At 37.2% G+C, this 17,553-nt stretch overlaps 1 protein-coding gene across 1 annotated transcript in view; it reads right to left on the bottom strand.

The window, feature by feature from the left end:
• Positions 1-7,888: 7,888 nt before the first annotated feature.
• The window catches only part of BTBD19 (BTB domain containing 19), a 907,757-nt gene continuing 898,092 nt past the window's right edge, over positions 7,889-17,553 (bottom strand). Inside the window, exon 7 of the mRNA XM_044086828.1 lies at positions 7,889-9,228. Coding sequence (XP_043942763.1) covers positions 9,094-9,228 — 135 coding nt within the window. The 3' untranslated portion in view covers positions 7,889-9,093. The remainder of the gene's footprint in view (positions 9,229-17,553) is intronic.

Raw genomic sequence — 17,553 nt, 5'->3', positions numbered from 1 at the left:
TGTCCAGTTGCTGTATGATACTTGCCATGTCCTTTTTGTAAGCCATGCAGCTATCCATCTTATCAAGAGTTCATCAATACCTAGTTGTACTAATTTACTGATCAGTGTTTTGTGTATGACCCTGTTAAATGCTGAAGTTAAATCTATATAAATTACATCACAGCACAATTTTTCATTCATAGCTGTTATTATATTGTTATAGAACATCATGTTACAGGTGGTAATAGATCTATTTTCAACATATGCATGGTGCTATATGGTTTCAAGTCCCAACCTATCCAGTTCTGACAACAACTTATCCATTATTACCTTCTCCATTATTTTCCACAACATGAAAGTAGACTTAAGGGTCTATATGACTCTGGGTTTGTCCTACTTCCCTTTCCCTTAAAGACAGGTTTAATAAGTGCATGTCTCCAATCTTAGGGAATCTCCCCATATTTATATGACCTAGTGAATAATAAACATAATGGTACCAAAAGTTCTTGCTGGTGTTCCCATGTCATTGTTACTAATTCAGTCTCCTCCCTGTGCTTTCTTTGGATACAGTCTGTGCAGTTCTTTTTCAGTTAAAATGTAATTTGATTCTAGTATCTAGGGTTACCTGGGTGTCATTAGGACAACTTATGACACCTTTTGTGGAGCCAAACTGTTTTGCATAAGATTTTGTAAATATATCTATAATCTGTTGTGTCTGAGAATAAATTTTAGAATCTGCACACAGTTTATCAATTTGTGTGTCTATACTCCTTCCATATCATATGCATCTATAAAAAGGTTTCCTATTATGCTCAATATCTTTATATAAACTTTCTTGAAAATGTTCTTGATCTTGTCTCACACTATGCATGATCTGTTTGTCCAGCTTGTTTATTTTAGTTTTCAAAGTTGTAGTTCAACCTCTCTTCCATTTCTTATATTTTTTGTCTCTCACCTTAATCAGACATCTTGTTCTTATGGAAATATATCCCCCTGACATATGCGTAGATCCTGATGTTAAACATTTTTTTTATTTTTATTTTTTGCACTCAAACAATTTCTCTTTCAAAACTTTCCACATTCCATCTGCGTTTTTTCCACTGAACACCTTACTCCAGTTAGTTTTACACAGTGACTGTTTTGCTTCCATATAATCTGTAATTAACCTTCTGTGCATCGGTTTACATTTCAGTTTGGCAGAATTATCTAGCAACAAATTAATCTTTATAATCCCATGACCACTGCACGTGAATGGTGATAAAACTTGACTTTGAATTAACAGTAATTTCTTTAGTAACACAAACAATGTATAGTATATTCCGTCCCTTGGTAGTTTTTTTTTTTTTTACAATCTAAAGCAACTGTTGTTCCTGAATATACGTTGTGAATTATTTCCTTACTAATGTTGAATCAATATTATTCCAGTCTGTTTCTGGTAAATTTAAGTCCCCAGCTAAAAATATTCTTCCCTCCTGTGTTTCATGCAAGAAATGTATGAATTCCTCTAGGTCATCTGCATTTGACTTTGGTGGTCTATACATTCCAACAACTGTTATATGTTTCAGGGTTTTCTTTATTGTCACAGTTACACAGTCTTTAGTGATGGTGTTATCATTGAACATGTGGTAATCACAGGTCTCATAACTATCTTTAATCCCTATTATAACACCTCCATCTCATTTTTGAGTGTCTGTTACAGTAAAAACATTTATATCCTGACAGAACTGTTTCCCAGTCATTGTTCTTTAACCATGTTTCACAAACAATAACAACATCAATTTTGTGGGAATGTAGCACATTTTCCAATTAAAAAACTTTATTATTAATGCTCCTAGCATTAACAACCATCAGAGATGCATCAAATGTTGCTATCTGTGAAATGTTAAATTTTTGACCTGGCAAAAAAACTGCCTAGTGTTTGTCAAATTTTGCAAAATATCTGCTGCAAAAATTTTCTTCCCATGATCTTGACCAATGCACGCCATCCTGTCTGAACATGTCTGCCCAAAACTAGTCTTGGATGATTTATACATTTCCATTTTTTAAAACAGTACATTTTTTCCATGTAGGTATTTACACAAAAAAATCTTCTTAATCACAGTGACATGACTATCCTTTCTATAGGTGATTTGTGAAAAATACATCCTAATACCAGTACAAGCTATACTATCTTAGAGGGCTGTCAGTCCCTACTAACAGTCAGAGAATCCTTCCGGATGACGTCATTTATACCGACATGAGTAAAAACACATCCATACTTCCTTACATTAAGGCATTCCAAGGCTTGTCTCGCATCTTCAATATTGGATCCTGGCAAGCATAACACTATTCAATGTTCATTATCTTCTCTGCAAATATAAGTATGAGTTCCTCTAATAATTGATTCTCCAGTTACAAGAATATATTTGCTTGCCAGCTCTGAAGAATCTTCAGCTTCTGATACAATAATATCTGCTCTATCAATTGTTATGAAGGATAGATCTTCATCACCATTTGTCTTATTAACCCACTGTTTTCATTTTGTATTAAATTCTTATCCAGCTGGTATTGTAAATCCACAGCTTGAGCCATGTAGTCAACATTTGTCTTTCTCTTCTTTTTTCTTATACTAATGTTCTTCAATCCTTCCATGTCCAATTTTGATTCCTTTTTTGTAACCTGCCCCTTGCCTCTTTTTTTCCTAGCTTCTCTTTTGGAAAAATGCCTTTTTCTGTAGACTGAAGGTTTTCAGATAGAAAAATATTATCATTCCCTGTAACCTTTGTCTTACATAACAAAGCAGTGTCCTTTTTAGTAAGTATTCACTTCCCTTTACAGTCATTAGTCATTTTCTTTTTCTTCCTTATTTGTTGTGAAATTCTTCCTTCCTTTCTCTTTTGTTTCCTTTAAAACAAACTGGATCCTAATATTGCTGAATACTTGCATCCAGAATTCCAAAGTTGTCAGGGGCATTGTCTTATTTCATAGGAGTTGAATTATCTTTGCAGACAACAGATGCATCATTTCCAGAATGTGTTCTAGTTGTTCTTTGCCTAACATTATTTACTTCTCCAGTCCAGTCATTAATATGTGAAACAACAGTTCTCCAAGCCATGCCAATTGCACAAGTGCAATCATCATCATTAAGCATATATTTACGTCTAACAATTGTAAGGAAATCATCCAACTTTTGACACAAGGAACACAGATCACCAGTGTTATCAGCTATTACTTTTAAATATGTATAGCATTTATTACACTGTTCAAGATATATGTGCATTAGCAAATCATTAATTGCATACTCATTTAAGGAATCCATACTCAAATGAATAAAATATTGTAAAAGAAATCAAAATCAGTAACCACAGAATTCAAAGAGAACTTAAATCAAGTTCTATGACAAAAAATTACATGAACAATATACAACTAAATACTAAAGTAAGTACAGTAAAGTTGTTCTGACCATACAAGTTCTGCAAGCCAGACAAAAGTTGTAATTCCTTCATTACTGCTCGCAGCCGCATTTCTTTTTAACAGTACAGAGCAATAAATCGCAAACCAAGTTAGGAAAGTTTATATATGCTCAGGATTTTCCTCTCTGCAGTCTGTGTAAATGTATAGCTGTTTAGGCCCCTTGGGGTGGCTAGAGCTTGCCTGCCTAAAAACTATCCCTTTCTAACAACAAACAGTGAAATTAAAGGTAAAAACAAAATATGAATCAAAGTAAGTCTTGTTAACAAGCTATCCCTTCCTACCTACAAACAGTGAAAAACAGTGATAACAAATAATATATAAATTCAAATAAAACTTCTATTACCAGTCAACTCCAGAGTAAGTCACAAACCAAGGTAGGATTGTTTAGATATGCTCAGGATGGTGAAAGATGGTGTGTTGAGGAAACAAAAATATTCTACCACCTGCTGTATTAACACTACAGAGCAAGGCTTGCATATTCATAGGTAAGTACTAGGCTAGCTGCACTTGCAGTACATTTTAAGCCTAGCCAATTTCCCTTAAAGGTAAGAATCAGATTCTGTACCTTCTGTCTGTAAGATAAATGCCTCAATCATTATGCCAACCCTCAAACCCAAATTTTCGACTCTGCTGGGACTTAAACTCTGAAACTTTAAATTATTCCTGCAGTCACTAGAAGGCCAATGCATTATGCTACAGAGCCACCTATGGTTCTGAATGACAGATATGAAGGTCGTCAAGGTAAAGCAGAGGAGTGGAACAGCTTGGTCTTGTCACATACCACTGGAATCCCTCGTAATGGGGAACAAAGTTGTCACCATTACTGTGACTTTAGGAGATGTAATCCTGACTTCTCAGGCCAATGGAAGGTCAAGGTGATGGTACACCCACCACCTATGTATGTAAGCAATCCCTAGCTTACTGCTACATGCAAAATTATTTATTTATTTATGTAGCTATCCTTTGTTGACCAAGTTAGTCCCACCAGGCTAGTAGCCTTTTTGCAGGGGAGACCTGATGTGGTATTTACACTACTAAGGGAAATTTGGCCTTGGCATTAGGATCTTCCCCTATTCCTTTTGATAGGTGCAATAGGATCTTTTACATCCACCTGAACCACAACCAGCTCAAGTAGATGTCAGTGTTTGCCATGCAAATTGCTAATGCCATCCCATTTCTTTCTCCTCAGCCTGCAAAGCAATTGCAGAAAATGTATAACTGCACAACAGAAGGCTGGAGTTCCTCAGAGAGCACTGGGGTGAGGATATATGTTACAGGCAGGCATATACATGTTAGCAATTCTGTCAGTTCTTATAGCTGTAGTAAGAGTAGATATGGGGTTAAGCACAGAGTTACATCTTATCAGGTGTTCAATGTGGTACTTTATTTTTGAAACCACATGATTTTGTAGCTCAATCTTTACCCTACAAACAAAGTCAGTGTTGTAAAATGTGAGTTGTTTGCGATCTATCCTCTAATGTTAAGATGTTTCAGGTACAAAGCTAATTGTTTAATGTAGCTGCAACAGAAATGCTAGGATGTAATTATTGCCCTAATAGTTCAGGAAAATTATTTTCCTTGTTATTTTACAGAATGCAACTGTCCATATAGGGAGTGTTCTGCATAAATGAGAGCTGTTTACCCCTGATTTATGCAGTACTGTATGATCAGTATTGACCAACAGCACTATGGATGGCTGATGCTATAAATTTCTGTTAGTGAATGCTTCTGGGAGCATATATGTATATATGTATCTCAAAGTGTTAAGGTGCTGCTGTTATTGTCTTATGCTCGCAGTGAGTTCAGTCCTCCCCTTAGCAGACCATTTTAAAGTCACTGGCAGTTGACTTTTAAGCTTGTCATATTTACCGTACTACACTGTCTATGAGCTGCAGTCTCCATGTGATTGGTACAATTTCACACAACTACTTTATCAATCTGCCTGGACTGATGATGTTAGTGCATGTTTGACTGCAAGATTCAGGCAGATTGTGCAGGTGCCTCAGCAGCTTGTTCCTTTGACTTAAGCACTGCATATGTTGATGGCTACAGGTTCTGTTCTCATCCCTTGCTTGTTTATTGTGGCATTACACAACATTTTCAGTGGTAGTTTGTCTTTCTAACTACAATGCTCATTGACATGCATCCCTGCCCCACAGTGGCACTATGATCAGAGCCAGTCCAGGATGATGACTAAGCTCCCACTGGGTTGCTGCTGGTATGGACTGCAGCTGCACACCACATCCTATCCAACAACCTAAAGTTCCCCTTCCTTTTATGTTTATGCCTGTTCTGGCTGTTGTTCAATTCTCCCCATCACCATTGTCTTTCCTCTGTGTGTCTGATGTCTAATTTTCCACTGTACTTGCATTCTATCAGCACCTTCCCTGTCAGTCTTGTCTGTCTTCTATCTCTAATTGTGTGCTCCTGCTATTTGTTCTAACCCTTTTACCTTCTTCAGCTTATCCTGTCAATATATAAAATGGGCACTTGATTCACAAAAAAATTCCCTTACCCCTCTTGCATTCAGCTCATTTCTTGACTTTTCACCTCATGTTCTACCTTCTGCTTCCTTTCCCCCTTTTCATCACTTTCCTGTATTTCCATTTTATACTATTATTTTGGTCAAAAAACAGATGAGCATGCATGCATAAGGGACATTTAAGGCTTTCACATCAGCTTTCCTTCTTGCTGCTGCACTGTCCACAGGATCACACAGAGCACCACAGAGGCACTGGCATGACAAACACACTAGTATCACTTCAATTTCCCTGTGGCCTAAGCAAAGTACTATGAGCTCTTCTCTCTGTCACTGATGTAGCCATTAGCCGGACAATTAATAAGCTGTATCCTCAGCTATTTCCCTGACACATCTATTCTTAATTAGCATTTGGCCTTGTTACACAAATAAAGTAAACAGAGGTGGGCTAGCTGAGACAACTGCATCATCTTTCTGAATCCCATAGCAATGTCCTTCATCAGGCAAATTAATGAAAACATATCTTGCACTGTCTGCTCTTTTTGTCCAGCTGAAGGGTTTTTCTGCAAAAATAAAACAGCATGTGTGATCCTTTTCTTTGGCCACAAATGTGGCTTGAATGTCTTCACCAACAAACAGCAGGAGCCGCCTTTTGGTCATGCATGTTCAATCAGTTGTGGACTATGACATTGTGCAGTGCTAAGTGAACAACAAAAAAAGGTTTCTGAACTTCACTGGCTGACATGTCTTTCTTTCTTTCTTTTTTTATACATTGATTCTGTCAGCAGTATTTCAAATATTTTGTCATTTTAAAGAAGTTAACTTGGATAATCCCATTCTGGATCAGGCCTAGATAAACATGATTGTTATTTCTCCACCACAAAATTCGTACTGTTTACACTTAAAAAGTATGTTTGTAAAGAATACCACGCAGAATATAACATTGCTGCAAACATTTTTTAGCACGGGTAACAAGGACTAACCTATAAAGGGGACCAGTACAGTTTATGGATTTTATGTCCTGTGCACCACCTTTAAATTTGTCTCTTACCAGTGTTTGTAAAATCTGTTGAGTCTAGCTAAAACAATCGACAATTTCAGTGAAATTTCTTAACTTCCCCATAGGTCATATTATACTGAGAGATGGTATATTAAGTAAGGGGTCTGTGGGGCCTGTCAAAGAACTTTCCAAGGTTCATTAATTTAGTTTTTTATGAAAAGATTTTTACTAAATTGGTCTCTACTTAGCAGAAGATTATTCATGTGTAATTTTTATGTGCAGTATTATCAGCAGCCACTCTCAGGCACACAGCAGTCATAATCTTTGATCCTCCATCAAAAAACCGTGAGCTCACTAATGACAACTTTGTATTTAACTAACTTGAAATGGACAAATGAAACAGCAGTGCTGTGTCTTTTCATACTGAAAAACACAAGGAGGGGAATAGAGACAGATTTGTAATGTCCTCAGTAATGCAGCTGCAAAATGCAGTAACCATTTTGTCATTACCAAGAATAAAAGCAGCAGCATCTCCTTGATAAAAAGTAATGGATGACTCGTATTAAAACAATAGTAATGTTTTGTTCTTTGGTAATGCACTAATTTATTTATTTGTTTACTTAGATGTTCTAGATTCTAGGAGGGACTACATAGGATGTACTATAGGATGAACCAGAACAAAATGAAAAATAATTTTGGTAGTTTACAGAAAAATATCCGCGGTGGTGGTGCTGCGGTAGTGTTGTTGCCTCACAGTAAGACACTGTCCGGTTCGACTCTCAGCTAGAGTATCTTCTGTGTGGAGACATGCGTGAATGGGCGTACCTTCATTGAAGATTGTGCGTCAGGGCTGGCAACTCGGCACGTAAAAATCAACTGCCAATCATTAGCGGACTGGAGTTCCACTGTGGCAACCCCTAACCGGGAAAAGCCGAAAGACACAACAACAACAGAAAAAAACATCCAACAAAAAAGAATAAAATGAATGTGGCTTTTATATATGCTCAGATGTCCATCTCTACTAAATAATAAAATAAACTTGTTTGTTCTGCATTTATATTGGCACCATGTGGTATAACTTATCCTGTTATATCACAGTTATTTTTACATTATGTCTGAAAGCTTTACTGCAGGAAATATGCAGTGACAGCATACTTTAAATTACATTTCGGTTATCAATATTAAATGAATAATTAAAAAAATAGCAAGAATAGGAATTCATATGGTAAGTTTAGGAAAGTCTGTTTAAATATGAGGCACCAAGTAGATGTGTTTCTCTTGCCCTTGGTTTGGGGTTTATTGGTTATCAGCGACTTGCAACAAACTTGCATTTCAGTGGCACCAATTCTTAAAGGAAAGCAATGCTCTTTGAAATCCTAATCAAATGTGTGTTCTTTTGGAGGAAAGAGGGATCTTTTCTCAGAAGCAGAGCAAAACCTGTCAGTTTGCCAGGAACAGTCAGCTCTGATAATGCTTCTAGTTACTGAAACAAAGTCAAGTTCAATCGTTTACCCCTAACATTTTGGTGACCATGAAAGAGCAATTCTGGTATTTTGAATCCAAAGTCCAGTTACACAAAGTCTGCCCACAAGATAAGTGATGCATGAAACGAGTCTCAAAGGCAAAAGTACTGGGCATGTCTGTCTCATATATTGTAATAACCATCGAATTAGGATCAGTATATAAAGAGTCAGTAACTCTTAGCCTATATTTTTCCAGGAGCAGCACGTGTCTGCAGTCTCCATGAGGCCAGTCAATTTAAAAAAAAAAAAGGTCAGCAGTTATCAGCTCACTAGCACAATTAGTTAAGTGAGGAAAATAATCTATGTATCCTTTTGTTGTCACTAGCAATCCACAATCATGCATGCAGTCTGTCAAGGACATACACACTTAATGCTGTAGGAGACAGCCATGAAATCTTCCGTGACAACAGCATTACTATATTCACATTCATTTAGCTTCTGCAGTACAATATTCATTGCCTCCTCCACACTATGGATTGCTTTAACAACTCACTTCATCAGAAAATCTGACCTGTCTGTCAATACCTTTACAAGTCCCTTTAAATATGCCATTTATTTAACCCTTATGGATACCACAGCTAACGCGTCATGCCTGATCTTTTCTGAAAAGCAGTGAGACACGTCTGAGTACCAGCTGCTGAAGTCTGACCCCCAGTCTTTCATTTATAATACAGGTCAAGGTATTTGTGGTGATCTCTGGAAAGTGTGCCTATTCGTCTCTTGAACAGATGGAATGGGGCGCCGCTTCCTTTCTTCAAGGCGTGAAACTTCCATGTTTCGGCAATCCTCTCAACCTGTAGAAAATAAGGGGCCCACATTATCAAAATGCATCAAGCATGGTAGAAAGTATATCATAGTACCAAGTCATAAACATTATCTAAAAGATACTACACAAGTAAAGACACATGAAAATTATGAGATTAGTTTGGACTCTGAAGATAGCAAAACAAAACAAAACAAAAAATGAGCAGTCAGAAAATGTAGTGCTTCCAGCAAGCAAAATGACTGTGGCTGTAGTCTTTAACGTTAGAAGTACCCTGGTGGAGATGCACCCCCTAAAAAAAAAAAGGAATGTAATCCACAGCAGATGGGGAAGGCTTAAACTTCTGTTCCCATTTCAATTTCCCCTCCACACACTTTCTGTCTATCTTTTTATTAATTCACCTCTGTGCCTATAACAGCAGCTGCATTTCGGCAAAATGCATAATGTATTCTTTTGGTAAATGGCAAATGAACACAGAATTAACAAAAACATAAAGTAGTAGTAGAAAAGTACTAGCAAAGATTTCACCAGCCATAGAAACTCACAGATTTGCTTTATGTGAAATGATACCAAAACAACAATGATCTTTGTTAAAATAAAACACTATTCACTTCTTGTTTAATAACTGCTACATTATAAGCTTTGTTGTGTTAGCCCTATAACCCCCCCCCCCAAAAAAAAAAGAAATTATAAAAAATAGTTACATTTTGCGAAGGAGTATTTCTTGTTTTAACTACTGAATCTTAAAAAGAAACTCAGTTCTTGACTGCTACTCTTATTACAATGATAAATCCATAAATATGAGGTGGAGTTTAGAGAAATGTTTTTTCGCTTTCTTTAGTAAACTAAATATTTAAGGGGAAAGCTTTCCAATATCTTGGTTAGCACTAGCTGGGAAACAGTTAATTTATCACTTACAAATATGCATTCATCTATTTTTGGCAAACCTGGTAGGCAAGTTGATAACAGACTAATTTTACTCATGACCCATTCTGGCAAATCTACTTTCAAAACAAAACCTAAGTATGATAGTATTACATGGGTACTGCTTCAAGACAGACATGCAAAGAAAAAAAAGCAGTGTTTCAACTCGCATGACAAAGTAAGGAAACAGAAATAAAATAAGGTGCTGTTACATACTATACAGAAACTATGGGGAAAATGGGAGAAAACTACCAATTATTTAGTGGGTAATAGTAAGGGTATAATACCCCCCCAAATAATTTTTCATTACAGCTCTGTAGTAGAATAAATTCATGCAACCATCACAAACTGCTGTATTTCAAATAAAAAATAAACAGAAAAACAGCAACTTTCAATTCAGTATAATGATGCAGACACAACCGGAGTTATGGAGGTGCACTGCATTATCTGCTGTTGTAGATATGAGGTAAGCAAACAAAGGACGTTTAAGGTAGTGAACAAATAAACATAATCAATGTCCATTTTAAACTTTGATGAATAAAACAGATGGTCAGTATGTTATTCTATTTTGATCCGGTGTTTTAATTTACCAGTTCATGACTGAAAAGCTTCATCAGACCAGTCCCTGCACACATTTAACAAATAAATGTTATTCACTATGTATGGTGTTTGCTATGCTGAAATATAAAGGCAGACACTGTGCAAGTACACTGTACTCCAAACTGGGAAAATACTGCATGTTTGTTAATTATGGATTGCTAGAAAATTGACTGTTTTGTGGCTGGGCAGTATATATTCCATTTTCTAAGTACTCAAGTTTTAATAAGCAAGTAAGCACCCTGATCACCAGTGCCAGCTATCGGGGAAGACCCAGAGCATTACCTATTTAGCAAATGGACACTGACAGAATCAAACTCAGCAGTACAGGTTAGCGCTCATAGTCTTAATCCATTGTACCAAACTGCAACACTCTAGATGAAACACTGCTGTTTTTCAAATTAATTAATACCACATTTGAAATGTTGCTATTTTTCAGCAGTGTTATTTTCACCTGTAATAAGGGTGAGTTTGACTCGGATAACAGAATGATGGAATGATTTACTTATTGTACCTTCTCCTCCACTGCTCACATTTTGTCTGCCCTCATATTTATCATGTCCAAAAATCATCTAAGATCATGACTGCATGCTGCAACATATGCCATCAGTTTCAAGCAGTCCAAATGTTATAAGTAATCTTAACTGAAAGCTATAAAAATGAGTATGCCAGCAGGTTCTGAAAGTCTAAAAATAATGCAAGCCCAAAATAGCACTCCAGTAATTAATGTATAATATTAAGGTAAAGATGGCCATAATGGCATCCATACTGTGGTACTACAAATAATAATAAGTAAGTCATTAAACAACAATAAAATTCTTTTTTTTTACATTTGAAAAGAAGAATGTGCTTGTTTCATCACTGACAACTCTGTCAAAGACCATTTAGTTTAGACAGCATGACCAAAAGTTAAAAAAACTTTTATGTGAATTTGAAGCCCCTTACACCCTTATGTGAAGGGTTTACTTTTGTACCTCCCTAGTTATTATATTTACGAGGTCACTAAACCTCAGTGAAAGTTAACAAAACTTTCAAAGATATGTGTTTAGCCATTTATACAATCTGGTACAAAGGTGTTTAACATTAGGGATTAATGTTTGTGGTCATGACACATTGCTGAATATAGCTGGACTGACCTCATTTCATTTGGCCTATACATTGTAATGTCTGTCTGGTCACAGCACTTTGATCAATACAGATGGTGACATCTCCCTAGATGTCTTACTAATGCAGAGGGCTGCTTCCTTTGTTGACAGATGTTTTATTGATCAGACAAACTGCCTTGGACTGTTATTAACATCTACAGAAAAGCAAGACCACATGAGATTTCAGTCTTTTAACAAAGCATTGTATGTAGTTCATGTGTCATTTTTTAACAATTCATTGTATGACTTTTATCTTTCTCTCTTTCTTTGCCTTTGTTTTCATAAGACATAGGAAGTTGCACATTAGGGCTTTTTCAGTATGACATCATTCCCATCATCTTATACGTTGTCTGAACTACCTCTAAACCCACTGTTTCCTTGGGTTGTCTATACAGAATACTGTCAGGCATCATAACTACCCCCTTATAACCCAGACCCAGATCTGATTCACTCTTTAGCATATCTGCAGCTACTGCATCTACCTCAGGTTTTTAGTTTGCATCTGCTTTTCTTTCTTATTACCTGAACTGTCTCAATGAGGTTACCAGAACTATATTCCCAAGGCCACATCATTTTAATCCTGCTGTTAGTGTGTAATTAAACAAAGCTACCACCCTTTATTTCGCTAAGTAATACATGGCAAGATACTCATTCAGTTTAAATTAAGGCCACTTTGGCTTCTCTACTCCCTTTATATGTACTGTAAATGAACCAGTGCAAATGCATGATGAATAAGCAGGAAGTTTCCGCTGCCTGTGAGCTCCTTCTGGGCATATTTCTGTCACTTGCTTTCCCTTTACATGTTTACAGCATCCCCTTTACTGAAAATATTGAACACAGCATATTAAAATTGTTCATGAAGGGACACCCAGTTTACATCAGTTTAGAATTGTCTGTATGAGACACGCGTGCACACACACACACACACACACACACACACACACACACACACACACACACACACACACACACACACACACAGGGAGATTATAGTTGGAAAACTGTTGTGGATGCCAGATATGCACACATTGTAGCACAAGTAGGCAGTAATCCTGTTCTTATATGCCTGACATTTTTGTTCTAGCAACTTGATGTTAACAATTGCTAAGTCTCCCAAACAAGAGAGAAGCTCACAAAGTTATACAACACATCTACAATTAGTCATCACTTATATGTCTACCATTACTCAGCTAGATCTTCCTATCCCGGGTTTACAGCAGTTTCTATTTTTACCAATAAATATAAAAATATTCAGCAGATAAAATGGAGGAGGACTGCATGGCAACACAGCTGAGCAATCCAGGGAGACAAAGTTCCTGACACTTTGCAGTGTATTCACATCAGCTGACAAAAAATAAATACAATAATGTGACAAACTGGTACTTAATACTGTCACAGATGGGAAGCTTGCACTTCACTATGTCTCACACCCACAGTAACTCAGTTAGGCCTTCCTATCTTTGATGTATCCTTTTGTTAAGATAATAATAAGACTCACGGCTGCTGCAGACAAGAACTAAGTATGTATTTGTGCCACACACTTGCAATTGCCCAATTAGTCACTGCTTTCTATGTTTGGTCTTTTAATTAAGAAGATAATAACAGCTAATACCACCACAAATAAGAAATACACACTAAATTATGCTATAAGTCTGCTATTAGCCAGTCATTTCCACCTCCTTGTTCTCTCGCTCCTGAAAGAAAAGACCCATTACCAATAATTTTATATGATAGTTATTCAGAGTTGTAGAAACTGTTGTGGAATTGCCAGCATTACAGAAAATTACTCATGTTAAGTTCAACATGGATTAAAACCACTGCCTTGCATCTTGGAAAATGCTACTGCTGCTGCTACACAGCTTATTTTCAGCAGCGTTGCTTGGTCAAAAAGATAAAAGTTGAGTTCTGAAATGGAAACCATGAAGACAATTAGTTCAAGCTCTGTAAAGGAACTTAGGGAAACATCCTGATATTCAGACTCTGGGTTTTGCTCATTCCTTATCTACATTTATTCAAACCCTTAAACCAAGGAGCAATTTGTGGAATATTTTCTAAAACAGATACACCTCAAAAAGACAGATAAATGTCGAAAAGACCATTAGAATGAATATCCCTCAGAGGTCAAAAGAGTCAATCAAAAATAAGAGTAAAATTTCAAACTTCAGTTAGCTCAGTACTGACACTGAGTCTTTGCCAACAGAATGAACAGCATTTGATGAAATGGTTCAAATCTTCACACCCTTTATGCAGAGGGTGTGCCGTCCATAAATTATATTTAACTCTGAGATTACCAAACCTTACAGAAAGATGCTACTTGGAAATATTAACACTTTCAGTGACATATACAGAACCACCAATTAGTCAGTAATGTTTCTGACTCAGTAATCCCCTTCTGAAACCACCTACTGGGAATTACAGTGGTTTGCTGGCATTTACAAAGTCCTGAAAAATGCATTAATTTACAGACTGCTTAAAGACTGCACAGCTCAGGGCAGATTTATTCCCCAAACTACATGCTAATGCTTTCAGATAATTTTCATAATTTTCTTCTTTTTTTCTGGTTCCTAGTGCTGCAAGTTGACCAAACGCTGCAAGATGATGCCCAGTATCTCCAAATTTCATTCCCAGTACTACCACTCCACATGTCATTACATTCAGTCGGATGAAAAAGGGCCTGGGAAACACATTTATGAGAGGGGGGAGACAGGCCAGAACACCTGCAGAGTCACAAACATTGCTTGCACTAGGGCTTGTGTATGTCCTAACAAACCTGCCAGTGTGCTGGGCATGAGAATACAGGGAGGTGTGCAATGGTTCCATGAGACATATCATCATAGGGATGATTATTTCATGTGACATCATCACCAGCACTCTCATAACTCAAGCATATGGCCCACCCATCTCCACATCCTGCCACCAAGATGAGATAAACAGGCAAGATGTCAACATTTCTCTCCTGCTCCCACATCTCCTCCAACTGGTACTTAGCTGTTCATTAAACTCAGGTCACCTGGATTGTAGTCAGGGCTTTCTACATCTATGATACTGGAGAAAGGAGATATTTTTAATAGCTTTTAACATTCTGCCCTAATAACCTCATAATTCCCCTGCAAAGTATTGGATCTAAAGCTTTACTCTGGTTCAGAGACAGTGCATACCCGTTGACCTTATTCAACCATGACTTGGATTCAAGGAGAAAATACAAAAAAAAAAAATTCAAGGCATATAACAAAAACAAAGAGGCATACTATAAGAAATGGGATAGATGCAGAACATCGAATGTTCTGACTATCAGATCTCAAATGATCGACCTGAAAAGGTTGAAACATAAAATGTTGAATGTTGACTGGATTTGTTAGTAGCTGCTCAAGACTGTGGTAAAGCAGGGAATGGGCATTTGCCCCTTCCCTACTGTGGTGCAAGCTCAGAATTGGCACATATATATATATATATATTATACACACATACACACACACACACACACACACACACACACACACATATAGGTTCATAGGTTCATAGGAAGGTACTAAGCTATCTGCCCGAGGGAATTTATAAGCCTAGCCAGAGTGTGTCGGCTTTCGCCGCCCCATTGATTAATTAACTGATCCTCTGTCAAGCAGAGCCAATTAAGTGATCACGGGATGTATTTTCTGTCACCCATCCACTCGTCAATGTTTCTCTTGAAGAGTGTTAGTGAGGGGCTCTGCCTGATGTAATCTGGAATTTTGTTCCAAAGAATGGGGAGTCCCTGTGACAGGAATCTATCCCTCCAGCATGTTCTATTTATTGTTGTGGCGAGGTTTAGCTCACTAGAGCACGTGGCTCACAGTGACTTGGATTTCTTTAGGTGGAGCATGTCCATCAATTCTGAGTTGGACATGGCTTTGTAAGTCAAGCAGAGATCACATCTGAGTAAGAGACATGCCACTGAGTACAGCCGGCGTTTTTTCATTTTTATATGTATATATATATATATATATATATATATATATATATATATATATATATATGGGTCTACCTGACATGGTCGACAGTTCATATAATCGACACTCATTTGGTCGACAGTTCATTTGGTCGACAAGCAGAGTTGCCCCCTTCCCCAATGTTGTGCAACCCTGGAGTTGATATATATATAGTTGGGGAGTGGGGCACAGCCCCACATTGGGGCGAAGCCCCGCACCTAAAATGCTTGTCGATCAAATGAACTGTCGACCAAATAAACTGTCAACCATGTCAGGTAGACCCATATATATATATATATATATATATATATATATATATATATACACACACACACACACACACACACACACACACACACACACACACACACACACACACACACACACACACACACACACACACAGAGTTAGCAGAGGATGTGGGGGGGCACAGTCCCCTCACATAGGGGTTGCAGGGGGCAGTAACTTGAAAGTAATATTTTGAAAACCAATGTATTTAATAGGAAAGTAGCCCAGTAATAATTTGGATTGATGCCAATAGTATAAAACCATCCATTTTCAGGTTTGCTAAGCGAGACATTTCTCACTATGGCAGCGTAGAAAATAGCAGAAAGGAGGTGAGCTAATCTGTTGTACAGTTTTATCTGGGCTGCAACCTTATTAAATTCTGTCTGTGTTTAAAGCTAAGTTTAGTATTACATCAAGCATGAGTTTCAGATATTTAGTGAAGTTAAAGATGGCATTGTTCTGAATGTCATTCACAAGAAGGGTGGGAGAGTAGGTAATTTCTGGGCTGTAGAAAACAGCATCACATTGGTTTTCTGAAAGCTGACAATGAGCTTCTTGTAAGAGGACCATTTGCAGAGCTAAGTGAAGTTATTTTGCACTTTTTTTAGTTTCAGAGTGAATTTTGCTGGATTCAGTGAGAAGAGAGTCATCCATATACATTACAGTATTAAGTGCTGACAGGTCACTGTACCTAATACAGAACCTTGGGAAACACTGTCATTAAGCACAGTTTGCTCAGAAAATGATGATTTATTGTAAAATTGGAAAGTTCTGATCTCTGTGTAATTTTGGAACCACTTAATAGTAATGTCAATAAAGTTAAATTTTTAAGTTTATAGAGAAGTAGTGTGTGATCCAGAATTTCAAAACCCTAGTCACGTCAAAAAAGACCTGTGAAGATACCGAGTTTTGTTTGTACTGCTATAGGTGATATCAGCAGCAGTGAGAAGAGATGTGAATGTGATGAATTAGTTGCAAAAGCTGTGCTGTTCGTTACCACATCACCTGACAGCCAACTTTCAGGTGGAAAAGAAGAACTGATGAATATCCATTTTCATGGTAAGCACTAGGTCAGATGGATTATATCCTATGTTATACATGGCTGTATTCCTTATATTGTTGTTTCTCCTTTCTCACAATACTAACGTGTTCATCTCCTCTGGGACCATTACAGAGCTCTGAAAACATTCTTTCCTTGTCCCTCTTTCCAAATAGGAACTGAGGTACTGTATGCAGAACTATAGACCAGTTCTTAACCCAGTCAGACGGAATGGAACTCTACTGAAAAGTAAAGAATTATTGCAACAAAAAATGTGGGGAGGATTTTAAGATCATTTTGAAAGAAAAAATGAACATTCCGGTAACTTGTACTACAAAAAGATGAGTTAATTGAGGGAGAAAATAGGAAGGCTCTTTCAACTAGATTAGATTCAGTGG

Source organism: Protopterus annectens, chromosome 10.part0, assembly GCF_019279795.1.
Source record: "Protopterus annectens isolate FY-2018-M chromosome 10.part0, PAN1.0, whole genome shotgun sequence".
Classification (NCBI taxonomy): Eukaryota; Metazoa; Chordata; order Ceratodontiformes; family Protopteridae; genus Protopterus; species Protopterus annectens.
This window is presented reverse-complemented; position numbering and strand designations above follow the sequence as displayed.